At 39.5% G+C, this 14,787-nt stretch overlaps 1 protein-coding gene across 1 annotated transcript in view; it reads right to left on the minus strand.

Moving 5' to 3' along the window:
- Window positions 1-2,618: 2,618 nt before the first annotated feature.
- lyplal1 (lysophospholipase like 1) overlaps window positions 2,619-14,787 on the minus strand; it is a 63,702-nt gene continuing 51,533 nt past the window's right edge. The window contains exon 5 of the mRNA XM_043695787.2: window positions 2,619-2,945. Coding sequence (XP_043551722.2) covers window positions 2,763-2,945 — 183 coding nt within the window. The 3' untranslated portion in view covers window positions 2,619-2,762. The remainder of the gene's footprint in view (window positions 2,946-14,787) is intronic.

Genomic DNA, 14,787 nt, shown 5'->3' on the forward strand with positions numbered 1-14,787 from the left:
AAGAGAAGGGTCACTCTGTTATTGTGCAGTCAGGTCCCTTGTTGATCCCTTCACTATCCTCAAGATGATCTCAAGGTCCACAATCATGATAGTCATCATTTCTACTCATGATAGTGCTGTCACACAGGTACATAAACAACTATAACCCAGCCCCGAATGATTAGTACGGTACATCTATATTGAAAAACATATAAATATAAAACAGAGTCTGAATGGAGACACACTACTTGCATATAAAATATTATCAGCTTACTTGTTTGATTTTCATTATTGATTAGACAACTGTTAATTTAACATTGAGAACAGTTATTATAACCAAAGAAAAAGACATGCTTAGTTGGAGCTGGAGAATTATTGTGCCCTATATGTAAGCCCTTTATAAAAATGTGTGCTAACTGGACATTTTACAATATCTGTGAGTTTTCAAACTCTAGCATAATTATTCCTCAGTGGTAGAAAACTTGTACTAAAGCAGCATTTTTCAAGACTCCACACTTCCAAAATAGTACCGTTGGTTGTGTTGTTTCATCAAAGAAGCTGTGTTCCCCTTGCAATAATTAATGTGAGATGAGTTGCTCATTCAAAGAATGTCTCTATCTTCTTGTAGTTGTCAAAGTGGCAGCACAGAAACATTTGCATATTTATTTATATTTTCCAAACTTATTTTAGTATTTTGTATTACTATTCTTTCCTCATCTGATGCATCTATCTCACTTTTCCTGCTATGACTTTTCCTAATGTTATTAAAATGATGTTTTATATTTATGATGAGGTAGTTTTTGGTGTTCAATGATACTTCTATAAATTAAAAATATTGCAGTTATGAGGTTTACATGATTACTATGTTTGGGACTGTGAGCAGGATTTTTTAGTCCGAGAGGTGGTGAGAAGAACGGCAAGTGGATCACATTCTCACCCTTGAGTTAAATTTTAATAATTCTGGTCTTCCACCCCCCTCAGCTGGTACATTAACTTGCTCACAAGCTTCATTGTAGATGCATATTAACATCTCACTAGCAGCACAATTCATTGGAATTGACTTCACTTCCTCAACTATTATCTGCCCAATCCCCAATCATTGCATCAGAAACCTGACGATAAACAGTAGGCATATCCACGGTGATTGTCATTTCTTTGTCAACTTTGCAGTAATTTTACAGTACAGTGTTTTTCTGTTAATGATACAGTTGTAAATGATGCTGGCAGTCAAGTATAGGCAATAGGTCTGAGTGGAGCAAAATTGCCTGTCTCTCTGGAGGGGTCATCTCCAAACACAACTGGCACATGGCAAACAGAGGAGGCAGATTCGGTTGGAAGTCAGACTTCCATACACAGCAAAGGGGTGTTGCTGGCTGAAGGGTGTGGAATTGAGAGAGCAGTAAACAGGGAGTGGCAGTGTCTGCCTTGTAAAGAACTAGGGGAGTGGTACTAGAGAGGGTGACTGTGGCTGAAGGGCATGGATCCAGGAAAGTAGTGAAGGGAAGGAGGAATAATTTAGGCAAGGGTGTGCTCCAGTCAGCGCAGGGGGTCTTCGCCTGCAGTTACTCCAGAAGTGGTGAAGGGCAGTATCCAGGCTGAGGCCAATTAATATCTGTGGATCAGTCGGGGTATCTTGTGAAAGGGTGAGAACAGTCATAGGAATGAGGGACATTTGGATGAGGTAGGATTGAAATTGAAGGCTAATGGTCAGGGAGTGTATGGTCTTGTAGTGGGGATTATTGAGGAATGTAAGGGTACAGTTTTCTTAAATCAGCAGAGGGGTGAATCTCAACGGGGGCAGCGGGACCTTGATTGTGAGGGGCACCAACAGAGGATTGTGGACCTTGATTGTTACAATGACGGGCACCATAGAATGGGATGTATGAGGTGCTGGAGAAAGATGCAGTGAGATTCATAAGGCCAACAAGGATCATAAACCAGTGAGAATGGAAGGCAATGTGGAGAGAGGGAGAATGGTGGGTGACAGAGCAGTGTTGATCCAACTCACTGACTGAATCTCACCAAAACAGCCAAATGAAAGATCATTCAATCTGGCTCAAAGTTGCTCAGAGCCTGAAATCCTTCTGTATGAAAAGTACCTTGAACTTCTGTCTGCATCAAGACTGACAGCTGTGCATGAACACACACTAGAATGTTCAGGTTCCGTGATGTGAAGCTTGAAAATGGCTTTCTTGCCCTGCTTAGCCAATAATATGCTCCTCCTAAAGGTTAACCAGGGATTAATTGGAAGTCAGTAGGTTCCTAATTCCTTCTTCACCCCTCCACACCATCCTCACCTTGAAGATTACAGCGCCACCCAGAGGCACCAGGATACTGACAAACCATTTGAAGTACAGTGCTACATTCCAGGCATGGTAACTTTTGTTTCAGTTCCTAATGACCATACAAAACACTGGTCATGGTTTCGAGCAGGAGTCACTGGAGAATAACCAGAATGGAAATCCTGGCTGATTTGTCCCCTTCCTAGGTCATGGAAACCAGGGTCAACTGAAGGCACCCATCTTCAGCTGAGCTAGAAGTGGGAAATGTCAACTAAGGCAAGACTGATTAAGGATGATATCTGTATTTTTTTCTAAGTTACATGGCTTTAAACAATACTGGGTAACATAGAATAGTTTAGAATAGAAATTTATTGTCATGTGTAATTTAACATGAAAAATGCAATGAAAAGTTTTATAAGTCGCCCCATCACGGCTCCTACATCAGTGACAGAAGTCATACATAATAATTAAAAAAAAAATTGAGACAAAGTTCATCACAACTCAGTTAATGGCTCCTGGGCTCGGGGCAAGCCGATTAAGGAAAGATGGAATACGCTGAAGATGTAGCCGGGATAAGACCATCATGCCAGGCTGCTGGAATAGTGGGCCAGAAGCCTCTGCCAAAGAAGATTTCCATTCTGGGCTGAGACCACAACTCCTGGATGAGACCACCATGCTGGGCTGCTGGAATATAGTATTTCACTAAATATCATTTCATTAAATTTGAAAGAATTAGAAGTAAGAAATGGTTCCAGGCTTTTTGTGACTTAGGAATCCTTAGGTTGAACTTGGATTTTAAACTGTAAGTATACACATTCATATTGTTTCAAAAATGATAATTATGGATTATCAAATTTTAACTTCCATCATTTGATTGTTATAACTAAGACCTTTCAAGGATTAAAGTGGTTTTTACAAAGAAATAAATATTGACCTAAAATGGCTGCAGTATACACTTCATAATAGACCGAGGTAGGTCTTGTGAAATCCTTGAGGAATAAACTAAATGACCAGCACTGAAATTCTCATTTTTGTCTTCAGACATCTAAGCCAAGCAACTGAGTCAGCATCAAAAAAATTGCATCTCCAGTTTAATTCACGTGTCTATGATTAAAAACTCACTTGCTAGTTAAACAGTTTGGAAAGAAAATGGAGCCATACTTCAGAGTACATGTTGAGCTATATTGCAACAGCTGCATTTGCACAGTACAGGAGAGAGAAGGAAAAATGAATTGGTAACAAGAGCTGGAACCCTTTCTCTCCCTGGACAATACATTTGCTGAATGAAAATTTGCAGATATACTAGCCCTTTTTATCAATTATCCAATGACAGCTTCAACATTAATGAAGTGGAGTTTGCGCTTATTTAGGCAGTGCTTAACTCCTCACTATTCAAGTATGTCCAAGCTGTAAGTGACTTCATCATCTTCTATGGGTCCTCTAATGAATGATGCAATATTCCCCAGGATGTCCACTGAAGTGGCTGCTCACATTGTCATTGTTGGTGCTTGGGGGAGCTTCTGCAGCAGCATGCTTCCTCTGGGAATTTGGCAGTTAAATAAACCACCATAGCAAACAACAATGAATTTGAGATGGTTGCATAAACAGGGAATGAGAAAATGTCAACCATACAGATTAAGCTCTGCAAGGCAACATAAGGAGATTCAGCAGTTAGCAAAAAATATAAGATTTAATGCAAAAAGTCACACTGCAGGTTTTAGTTCATCTAAATATAACTTGTGAATTATTAGAACTGATGGAAGTGACTAATATGGCAAACAATACAAAAAGCAATTTAGTAGAGATCTGATCTTTATAAATATTTTTAAGTGAAAGTGAAGACTGCAGATGCGGGAGATCAGAGTTGAAAATGTGTTGCTGGAAAAGCGCAGCAGGTCAGGCAGCATCCAAGGAGCAGGAGAGTCGAAGTTTCAGGCATGAGCCCTTCTTCAGGAATGAGAAAAGTGTGCCAAGCAGGCTAAGATAAAAGATAGGGAGGAGGGACTTGGGGGAAGGGCGTTGGAAATGAGATTGGTGGAAGGAGGTTAAGGTGAGGGTGATAAGGTGAGGGTGATAGGCCGGAGTGGGGGTGGGGGCGGAGAGGTCAGGAAGAAGATTGCAGGTTAGGAAGGTGGTGCTGAGTTCGAGGGTTGGGACTGAGACAGGTGGGGGGAGGGGAAATGAGGAAACTGGAGAAGTCTGAGTTCATCCCTTGTGGTTGGAGGGTTCCTAGGCGGAAGATGAGGCGCTCTTCCTCCAGCCGTTGTGTTGCTATGGTCTGGCGATGGAGGAGTCCAAGGACCTGCATGTCCTTCGTGGAGTGGAAGGGGGAGTTGAAGTGTTGAGCCACGGGGTGGTTGAGTTGGTTGGTCCAGGTGTCCCAGAGGTGTTCTCTGAAACGTTCCGCAAGTAGACAGCCTATCTCCCCAATATAGAGGAGGCCACATCAGGTCAGTGGATGCAGTAAATGATGTGTGTGGAGGTGCAGGTGAATTTGTGGTGGATATGGAAGGATCCCTTGGGGCCTTGGAGGGAAGTAAGGGGGAGGTGTGGGCGCAAGTTTTGCATTTCTTGCGGTTGCAGGGGAAGGTGCCGGGAGTGGAGGTTGGGTTGGTGGGGGGTGTGGACCTGATGAGGGAGTCACGAAGGGAGTGGTCTTTTCGGAATGCTGATGGGGAGGGGAGGGAAATATATCCCTGGTGGTGGGGTCCGTTTGGAGGTGGCTGAAATGACGACGGATGATATGATGTATATGGAGGTTGGTGGAGTGGTAGGTGAGGACCAGTGGGGTTCTGTCCTGGTGGCGATTGGAGGGGTGGGGCTCAATGGCGGAGGAGTGGTAAGTGGAGGAGATGCGGTGGAGAGCATCGTCGACCACGTCTGGGGGGAAATTGCGGTCTTTGAAGAAAGAGGCCATCTGGGTTGTTCAGTATTGGAACTGGTCCTCCTGGGAGCAGACAGCCTGATTTAAAAAGACACTTTCAATGCCTGAAGAATATAATTTGCATAAAAAATGACAACACAGTAACGCTTAATTTCATGAATGTAAGATTGCAAATAACACACAGTACTGTACTTGGAGATAAATAAATACATTTGCTCCTGATTAACTTAGTTTGTATGCAAACAGTATCCATTGTAAGCAAATATAAGAAGGAAATATCAGTACATGTAACAATATGCTTCATCATTAAACAATAAGGTTAAATAATAGGTGTCAAAAATGCTTGCAATCTAGTAGTGACACAAGTGCATATTTTATTTATTAATAGTTTGCCAGATATTGCAATGGAACAAAAATCTGACAGTAAGACTGATGAAATTACCTCATATTGCACCATATTGTGATTACTATAACTTATTTGAATGCTGTAAAGTTAAAAATACACTGAGTAGTGGAAATTTGAAGTATTTACTTGTGGAGATGGAGGGGGTTAGAATATGGGGGAAATTGGACCTTTAATTTAACACCCGAGGTCAGGCCTTAAGCATCTGTAGGAATTCTTCCTGGAAACTAATGATCATTGGAAACTGGCAGTCAAAACTAATTTATATTGCTCTTCCAGAGTGAAATTCCTTCCATCTTAGGAGTGCATTTCAAGAGATTATCACTTTGCAGAACCAACATCAGTGTGACACAAAAACAAAGAATATTACTATATTTAAACACGTTAAACAGTGTTTACATATTACATTGTTTAAAACTTCTGTCAACACTTGCTCATAATCAACACATACACAGAGACACAGAGATACATACGTGCATACGCACACATACATGGAGTATTAACAATATTTTGAGTCATCTTTCTGGTACAGTGCCATCCATTATGTGCTGGAGTTTTTACAAGGAAGGTAATACTTTTAAGAGTGGAAACAGAAAACAGTTCAGTTTCCAATTGTGAGCTAATGCCTAGGTCACCATCAAAAGCTGAAAAGGGAGTTGATCCAAAATAAACAATGGCTGCACTTTTTTTTATATAAAAAAAGCTCTCTTTGATGGCTTCCAGTTATGTGCAAAAGAATGTAATGGTATTGACCTAAATGCTTAACAAAGAACTTACTACCCGAACATTACTCCTTCAAATGATGATAATTCCCATATCGCATTCGGCCTTGGTAATTCGTACATTTTACATGAGAGTAGGGAAGCTGTCTGTACAGCAAGTTAACTAAATAGAAAGACACAAAATACATAAAACCTTAGAATTAAACCAAACCTTTTAATCTTTCAATTTAATGTTAACATAATAAAAATGCACATCTCATAATTTTTTCCACTAAAATACTGAGTAGCCTAATGGTTCAAATCAAGCAACAAAAGCAACACAGTTGTGTGGAAATGTATTAAAACCTTTGAATCATCTGAAGATTTAAGAATACAAGCAGTCTAAACGGTAGAGATTATAATTTTATCACTTAATCAGTCATCAGTATTCCTGTGTGATGAACAATTTCTTCTGTCATGTTAAATTATATCAATTCAGACTGAGTTCAATCTCTTTGCACCTTTACACCTAAAGCAGAAATCAGAAATGTAAAGAGAACAGGAGTAGTGTTGTAGATGTACAGAAATACATGCAGTTTACAATCCTGAGTTTACATTGTTATAAGTAAAACTGGATGAATGGACCATTGCTCTCATTCCACTATCCCACAGGTCACAGGATAAAATAAATGTAATGTTTCCAGTTATCATAATGGTCAACTAAACACCTTTTCTATATTAGGTTTTAAATTTTTAAAAAGTCTGACAAAGAGGTTTCTTTATAAACACTAGTATTTGTTCATTATCAAAAGAAAACGTATTCAATTAAGATACAATAATGGATTAACACTCATGGTTAGTAATAAAGAAGCATAAATACTTATCCCTCTAAATATTTCCAAAACACATACACACACACACACTTCAGCAAAGATTGAAAACAATCAGATTCCTCTGCAAAGATTGGCTTTTTGGAAAAAAACTTTGATGATCAGCTATTCTTGAAGGTAAAAGCATAGAATGTTCTTAAATCTGTTGTTCTGGAGTTTTTTGTTCACGTGGCAAAGTTCTGGTTGTATCTGCAGTCTTCATGCACAGCTTGCTACAGGAAATGCAATATTGAAATGTTTTCTCAATCATTCTTTCAGAAGAACACATAGGATCCATCATGAAACGAGAGAGTTACTTTTATGAATAGGAGAGATTGGCTGGGCAGCTCTTCCTTCCAGGCTTTTTGTTTCCCAGCTGAGACCAGATAAATACAAGAAACTCTCCAAGTCAGTCATTGGTCAAATATCCCCAATCGGGGTCTTTAGCAAAGCAAGCAGTGATTTTTCCTTAAACTTGTCTAAAAAAATCTCCAGTGTCCACAGTGACCTTTCAATCACTGCTTTCAAAGAACACACTCCAAATAATTCAACAATACTTAAATGAATCAATTTTACGCATTCATTCAAAAATTAAGTGATACAAAAATATTAGATATGAAGCATGTTTGTAAAACCTCTAAACTTGGAAATGTTAAACATCATTTTTAAATTCAAAACGGTTTTCGACTTATCAAAGGATGCCTCCCGTTCCCTGATCACAGGTTTGATCAGATCTCCCTCAGCAATCCACATTGAGTGAAAACCGGGTTAACCTCTCAACCACCATTTTAGCAGGAATTGTTCTCAAGATCATGGCAGCTGTGAATATAAAGATATAGTGGTGTTTTGCTTTTGGTTAAGGGCCCACTAAATCTACCAATATCGTACTAAATGATCCCTCAAAAAAGAATTAAAGGTGCTTGCATCTTGTGAAGTATCTTTCGAAGGCCTGACCAGTAAATCTGTTGACCGCTATGTTTTAGATTGTCTGAATTCCCACATACCCTGGTATACAGTTTTCATGGGCCATCCTGAATATTTCTTGATGTACAGGTGGCATGGTGGCTCAGTGGTTAGCACTACTGCCTCACGTCAGGGTTCCAGGTTTGATTCCAGCCTTCGGCAACTGTCTGTGTGGAGTTTGCACATTCTCCCTGTACTCCGGTTTCCTCCCACATTCCAAAGATGTGCAGGTGAATTGGCTATGCTAAATTGTCCATAATGTTAGGTGCATTAGTCAGAGGGGGGATGGGTTACTCTTTGGAGGGTCGGTGTGGACTTGTTGGGCTGAAGGGCCTGTTTCCACACTGTAGGAAATCTAGTCTAACCAATTTGGGTGTTACCACCATCCAAAGAAGCGGCTTTCACAGGTCTGTGAGGAGGTCTCCACTTCTGCACTATCTTCCCACATTTCACATTGTAACATTCCCAACTCCCTTGGCTTCAACTTCAGTTTGAGTCAATTGGGCTATTTAACCCTGGGTTGACTTTCTGGGCCTTCTTGAATGCTTCCTTCAGAATATCTAAATCACCAAATAATGTTTTAGATAACCATCTGGCCACGGCACCAGTTTGACATTCAATTATGGACTTTATTTAACCAGTCACTTGGTCACTACACATAAAGGAAATATTCTTGGAAGCTTCTCTACTGCTTGACCTCACTGACTTTTCTGTGATGAGTGGAGAATCTAGTACCTTCTCAACTACCAAATCCTTCCCTTGGAGTAGGTGCACTCTGTCTTTGAGTAAACAATGGACAACCCCTACAGTTACTATTTAAAATATTAGATCACAGTTTAGGTCTATAGATATCAAGGTACAGGTAGATACTACTCACTAACATGGTTTGATAAAATCTTGGCATTGATGTCACTCTCTAGGGGAAAGCTATGGCTTTTCCCAACAAAAGAACTTGAGAGGCTCCTGTATCTTTAAGTATGACAACAGCTTTACTTGCCTCAGTGAAACATTAATGAATTCCTTTTCCTTTTTGACAAGTATTCCCTGTAAATCTCAAATATCTTGTTTACTTCCCCTGTGTTTACAGCACTGTTTAGACTTGATCAGCTGCCATTAGAGTAACAAACCAGTCTGTTGCACTTCAGTCAGGGCTCCTTTCATTACATTGATCCTGTGCAACATGATAGCCCACAACTTCCAGCAATCTGCACGAAGACATCCAACCCTGTGATAATGGAAACGATTAGGCCTGCCAACATTAATTCCACCTTCAGCAAATTCTGAAGGTTGTGGGGCAATCCCAGCTGTTCCTTCTCATCTTAGGCAAGTTGCTTTTCTTTCAACTTCCAACCTTATGACCTAACTGGATTCATGGGTCTGTGAAAAGAAAACATGTGGATTGTGGACTAGCTCATAATTATCAAGCATTTCTAATGCTTGTCTTGCAGTTGCAACGTTTTGGTTTTCTATATGAGTTCTTATTAATGTAGGGAGCGAATTTTTAAATTCTTCCAAGAGAATTGTTACCCTAAGTGCACCACACATAGCTTCTATTTTTAATGTACATAGTATATGTTCCCATTCATCCCTCCATTAAGATCAATGGAGAACTCTTTCCCACCATGGACCATTTCCCCTGCCTGGGAAGCTACCTCTCATCTAAGGCTGACATCATTGTGGAAATTCAAAATCATATCCAGAACTTTTCAGTAATGTGCGAGATCCACTGGGCAGCACTTCCTCATTGACTTCTTGTTCCCCAACTGAAAGACCAGATAAAAGCAATGTCCAGGGCTGTGCTGTTCAAACAGCCTTAACAGATGCACAGCAAAACGAACAGTCATCACCAATAATGTGATTTCTAGGAAGACTTGTTAAAAAAATTTCCAATATCCAAAATGACCTTCCAACTTTCTCTCTTCAAGGAGGTCCTTTACTCCAGGTACTTCTACACATCTTAAAAGAAACTGATTTTGTCACAATCCTTCAAAGTTTAAGGACTCCAAGTAATGTTAAATATAAAGCATCTGTATAAGAGCAACAGAACTGATTTTGAACAAATATCTGAAGAAGGAACCTTATTCTGAAGGATAACATTGCAGTAAATAAAAATTATACCACTTACAAATAAAAATGGAGAGCCATTATTACGTAGGGGTTACAGAATCAAGTAATAATCGTAGGATAATGATAGTCTAGATGGTCAGAGGCATTATCACTTTCATTAAGTTATTCAGCTGAGGGGCAACTTGTGCTCTGAGCAGAACCAAGTGTGATAACTCAACAGCATGGAAACAGACCTTTTGGTCCAACTTGTCCATGCCAACCAGATGTCCCAACTCAATCTAGTCCCACTTGCCAACACCTGGCCCATATCGCTCCAAACCTTTCCTATTCATAAACCCATTCAGATGCTTTTTAAATGTTGCAATTGTACTAGCCTCCACCACTTCCTCTGGCAGCCAATTCCACACATGCACCACCCTCCGCGTGAAAGAATTGTCCCTTAGGTCTCTTTTATCTCTTCCCCTCTGACTCTAAATCTATGTTCTCTAGTTCTGGACTCCCCCACCCCAGGTCAAAGACCTTGTCTACTTACCCTAGCCATGTCCCTCATGATTTTATAAACCTCTATAAGGTCACCCCTCAGCCTCCGATGCTCCAGGTCTTGAGAAATGCCAGGGGCTGCTGTTCCATAGAGGTTCCTTCACATCTTTACAGTAGAGTAAGTTGTTGAAATGGAGGAAATAGAGGTAAAATATAGTGTCCATCTCATTCATGTAAATGGAAAATGTTTGCGGAATTCCCAAGCCACCCTAAGGACTCTGATACTCAATATTACTTCTCCAACACATTGTTTGATGGAACAACCACTTCTACTCATCTGATATCAAATCTCTTATGAAACAAGTAGTTAAAGTCATTATTTTCAGAGCCCTGCATAAAAATAACTGTTCTTCTAATTACTTGAAACCTGTGACATCTTGCTTGGTAAATGCACTATGCAAGTTGTTTTAATTGATTTTTATTTTCTATTTATCTGTTTGTTTTTAATGTGATTTAATTCTCTGTGAAGGGTATGATGTAATTATAAAAACAGCCATTTACTACACTAGCTGGCGAATGTCCCTGATACTCAGCAGAATACTGGAAACTGTTACCTTTACTTTTAAATAAAGTGCGAGTGAGGCAAACAAGTGAAAATTGTAATGCCCAATGTTTCAATTTGAAATTATTTGTTCCATGATAACAAAAAAATTGCAACACCAGGCACGCTGGATTTCTATTGTGATAGTTTTCATAGAATTATTGATTTACAGCTTGCTGTTTTCTTCATTTGCCCTCCGTTTTTCAATACTGTTGTGGTAGAAGCTGCTTTTGTTGAGAATCTCGCACAAACACCTATGCAGAGGTCTTACTGATCATTTAGAGTAGTGCATTACATCATTTTGGCTAGCAGCCTGTCAGTGAGGCATTGCCAGCACTCTGGGCCTGTGCAAAAGGTGTGTGTGTGTGTGTGTGTGTGTGTGTATATACATTATGTAAACCAGTACTAAGAGGAAGCTGTAGCAAATGTAACTTTAGTGAAAACTGCACAGAGCCTGTTAGCCTTATACATGTGCATGTTATAGAAGCATCTTTCTGTCACCAGTGCTTTAAAAATACTTAAGAAGTCAGGTTTATTGTAACAACAGTGTCTATTTATTTCTGTTGGAACTTTGAATGTTTTTGTTTGAACTGTGAGAGCTGAAATACATCATTGGAAATTGACTGAGAGAAGATGTTGAACTCCAATGCATTAGGAACTTGAATCAATAGACAATGCTTAAGTTGCAGAAATGCCAGAAGATAATGATTACGTTGTATCTCCCATAGATTTTAATACATCTATTAAGATCAGTAACTCCACCTAACCAGTTTTAAATGAAGTAATCAGATATCAAAGTCTGCTTTGTTTCTTTTCATAAGTAATAGTGGATCTCCTATGGCTTTGATTACAGGTTGTCTGGCATCTGGAGCACAGATGTGTTGTTTGGCTATTAACCTGATCTGTACCTTTAAGATCATTGCTTAGGCATTTTGTCGGGATGTCTGATAAACGCACCTCAACATCTATCAGAATTTAACCATTGTCTGGAGAGAGAGAGATTACAGGTTGTCAGGTGCTTACAAGTGTCCAACTCAAGGTCAGAATTAATGTATATTTCTTTTTAAAATACACTTTTCAGGTTTTGAAACGTGATGGTTGAAAAGCCATGCTTGGAACATGACAGGCATTCATTCACAAAGAGTATATCTGTTGATCTCTCAGGATGTTGCACGTGGAGAATCAAGATCTAGATAGTGTTGAAACATTTTATATCAATATTCTAAAATAAAATGATGAGAGAACATGATAGAACAAAAGAGTACTGAAACCTGTAACAGCATGGATCTTTTTTATAAATGGAGAGATAAGACAAAAGATGTGTTTTAATTCTTGACACAACATAACTGTAGTAAGAATAATCAGTTAGGTACTTGCTGTGTTTTAGCTAATTGCACACTTGCACTTAAAATAGTAAATCTAAGTCAGATTCTCAGTGGTACTTATAGGATCTGTTTCTCAAAGAGATGTCGCTCTCTCAGGTAGTTGTAAACTATCCCATTTCTATTTCAAAGAAGAATAAGAAGCCCTCATCGTTAGTATGATGCACACAATCATGGAATTGGATGTGTTCAAGTCATGAAAGGTGCTATATGGATGCAAGTCTGTCCTTTCAGCTCTGAAATAACAGCAGAAATGACATGCATCTTAACTCACACAATTAATCACAATAAATATTGAAGTACAATTAAAAAGGGGCCAATGATCAACTCCAGAACTATCTAAGCTCCGGGCCAAGGTGTTCCAGAACAGCTGGAACATCTGCAAATTGGTCAGCTATGTCCTATGCGTACAAAATAGAACATTGCATCAACAAACATTTCACGTCTGACCTTGTGATGGAAGGAAGTTTATTGACGAAGCAGTTAAAGATAGTTTCTCAGGGAACTACCCTGAGAAACTCCTACAGTGACATAGAAGGCTGTCCTCTGACGACCACAATCATCTACATGCTGGATTTGGCTCTAACTTCCAGAGCGCTTTTCCTGATATTTGTTGACTACAATTTTTCTAGGACTCTTTGATGGTACATTTAGTCAAATCTGGCTTTGATACCAAGGACAGTCACTCTCCCTTCACCTCTGGGAGTCAGCTGTTTTGTTCCCTGCTTGGACTAAGGCTGTAAGTGATGACAAGTGAACCTGGCAGAAACCAGGCAGAGTATCAGTGAGAAGATTATTGCTGTGCAAATGCCACTTCATAGCAGTACTGAATGACTCTCTTCATCACTTTACTGATGATGAAATGTAGACTGACAGGACAATAATTGGCCAGGTTGGATTTGTCCTGACGTTTTGTGTACAGGGCTAACGTGAGCAATTTTACATTGTCGGGTTGACGCCAGTGTTGTAGCTGTATAGGAACAGCTTGGCCAGATGCACAGATGGCCCAGAAGCACAGGATTTCAGTAGTATTGCCAGTAGTAGTACTACCTGCATTATTAGGCATTTCAGAACCATTCATAACTCCACAGATACTGAAGCAGTTATGTCCATTCGCAGCAAGTTCGAGGCAACATCCAGGTTTAGCTCAATAATGGCATTTAACACTGATGCCCCACAAATGCCAGGCAATGATCATCTCCGACAAGAATCCAACCATCTCCCTATGATGTTCAATAACATTAGCAGCACTGAAGCCTGACTATTAACGTCCTATGGATCACCATTGACCAGAAACTTACCTGGACCAGCTAAATGCAAAAGCAGGTCAAAAACTGTGAACTCTGCAGTGGGTAACCCACCTCTTGGCTCCCTTAAGCCTGTCAACCAGCCACAAGGCACAAGTCTGGAGTATGTTGGAATACTAGCCTGGATGAGTTTAATCTAACAAAACTCATGATTTGGAAATATATTGTGGTTCCTTCACTGTCATTATGTAAAATAAAACCTGGGACTCCGTTCCCCACAACGGGTGGATCTACAAGAGATTGAACGCAGCAGTTCAAAAAAGAGGCTTTCTATAACCTTTCCAAGAGCAATTACAGTTAGGGAACAATTGTTGACCATTCCGGTGATGCTCACATCCCAGAAAATAATATTTTGAAAAAATAAGCTAATACAATTAATAACAACAAATTCAGAAGTGACATACCTTTTAGATCAATAAATTATTAAGCAGCAGGTGTGATTGAACTAACAGCAGAGGGAACAGCAACAAATCTATCAACTAATAGAGCTACAGGAACAATTGATGAGTACATTCAAAAGCCAGTGGGCATGGCAATATATCAATTGATAATGAATATGATAATAGATAATGTAGCTTGTAGCTCCATTAATAGATAATGATTACCAGTGAATTATTAAACTCAAGAGAGAATAGACAAATACAAATCAATACATTAATGTATAGGGGTACCTGGAACAGTAAACATTGGCAAATTCATAAATCAGCTCAGAATAAGAGATTGGTCAAATAAAATTTCTCCCTTCAAAGCATTGTAAGTCTTTAGAATTTCAACCCCAGGGAAACCCCAATGACTCTCAGTCATTGATGAAATGCACAACAGACACAGATGGATACTGAGAGAATCAAATGAAATGAGGACAAGATAGG

Source organism: Chiloscyllium plagiosum, unplaced genomic scaffold (assembly GCF_037043375.1).
Source record: "Chiloscyllium plagiosum isolate Xiang-an unplaced genomic scaffold, Cpla_swu_hap1 HiC_scaffold_10, whole genome shotgun sequence".
NCBI classification, from domain to species: Eukaryota; Metazoa; Chordata; class Chondrichthyes; order Orectolobiformes; family Hemiscylliidae; genus Chiloscyllium; species Chiloscyllium plagiosum.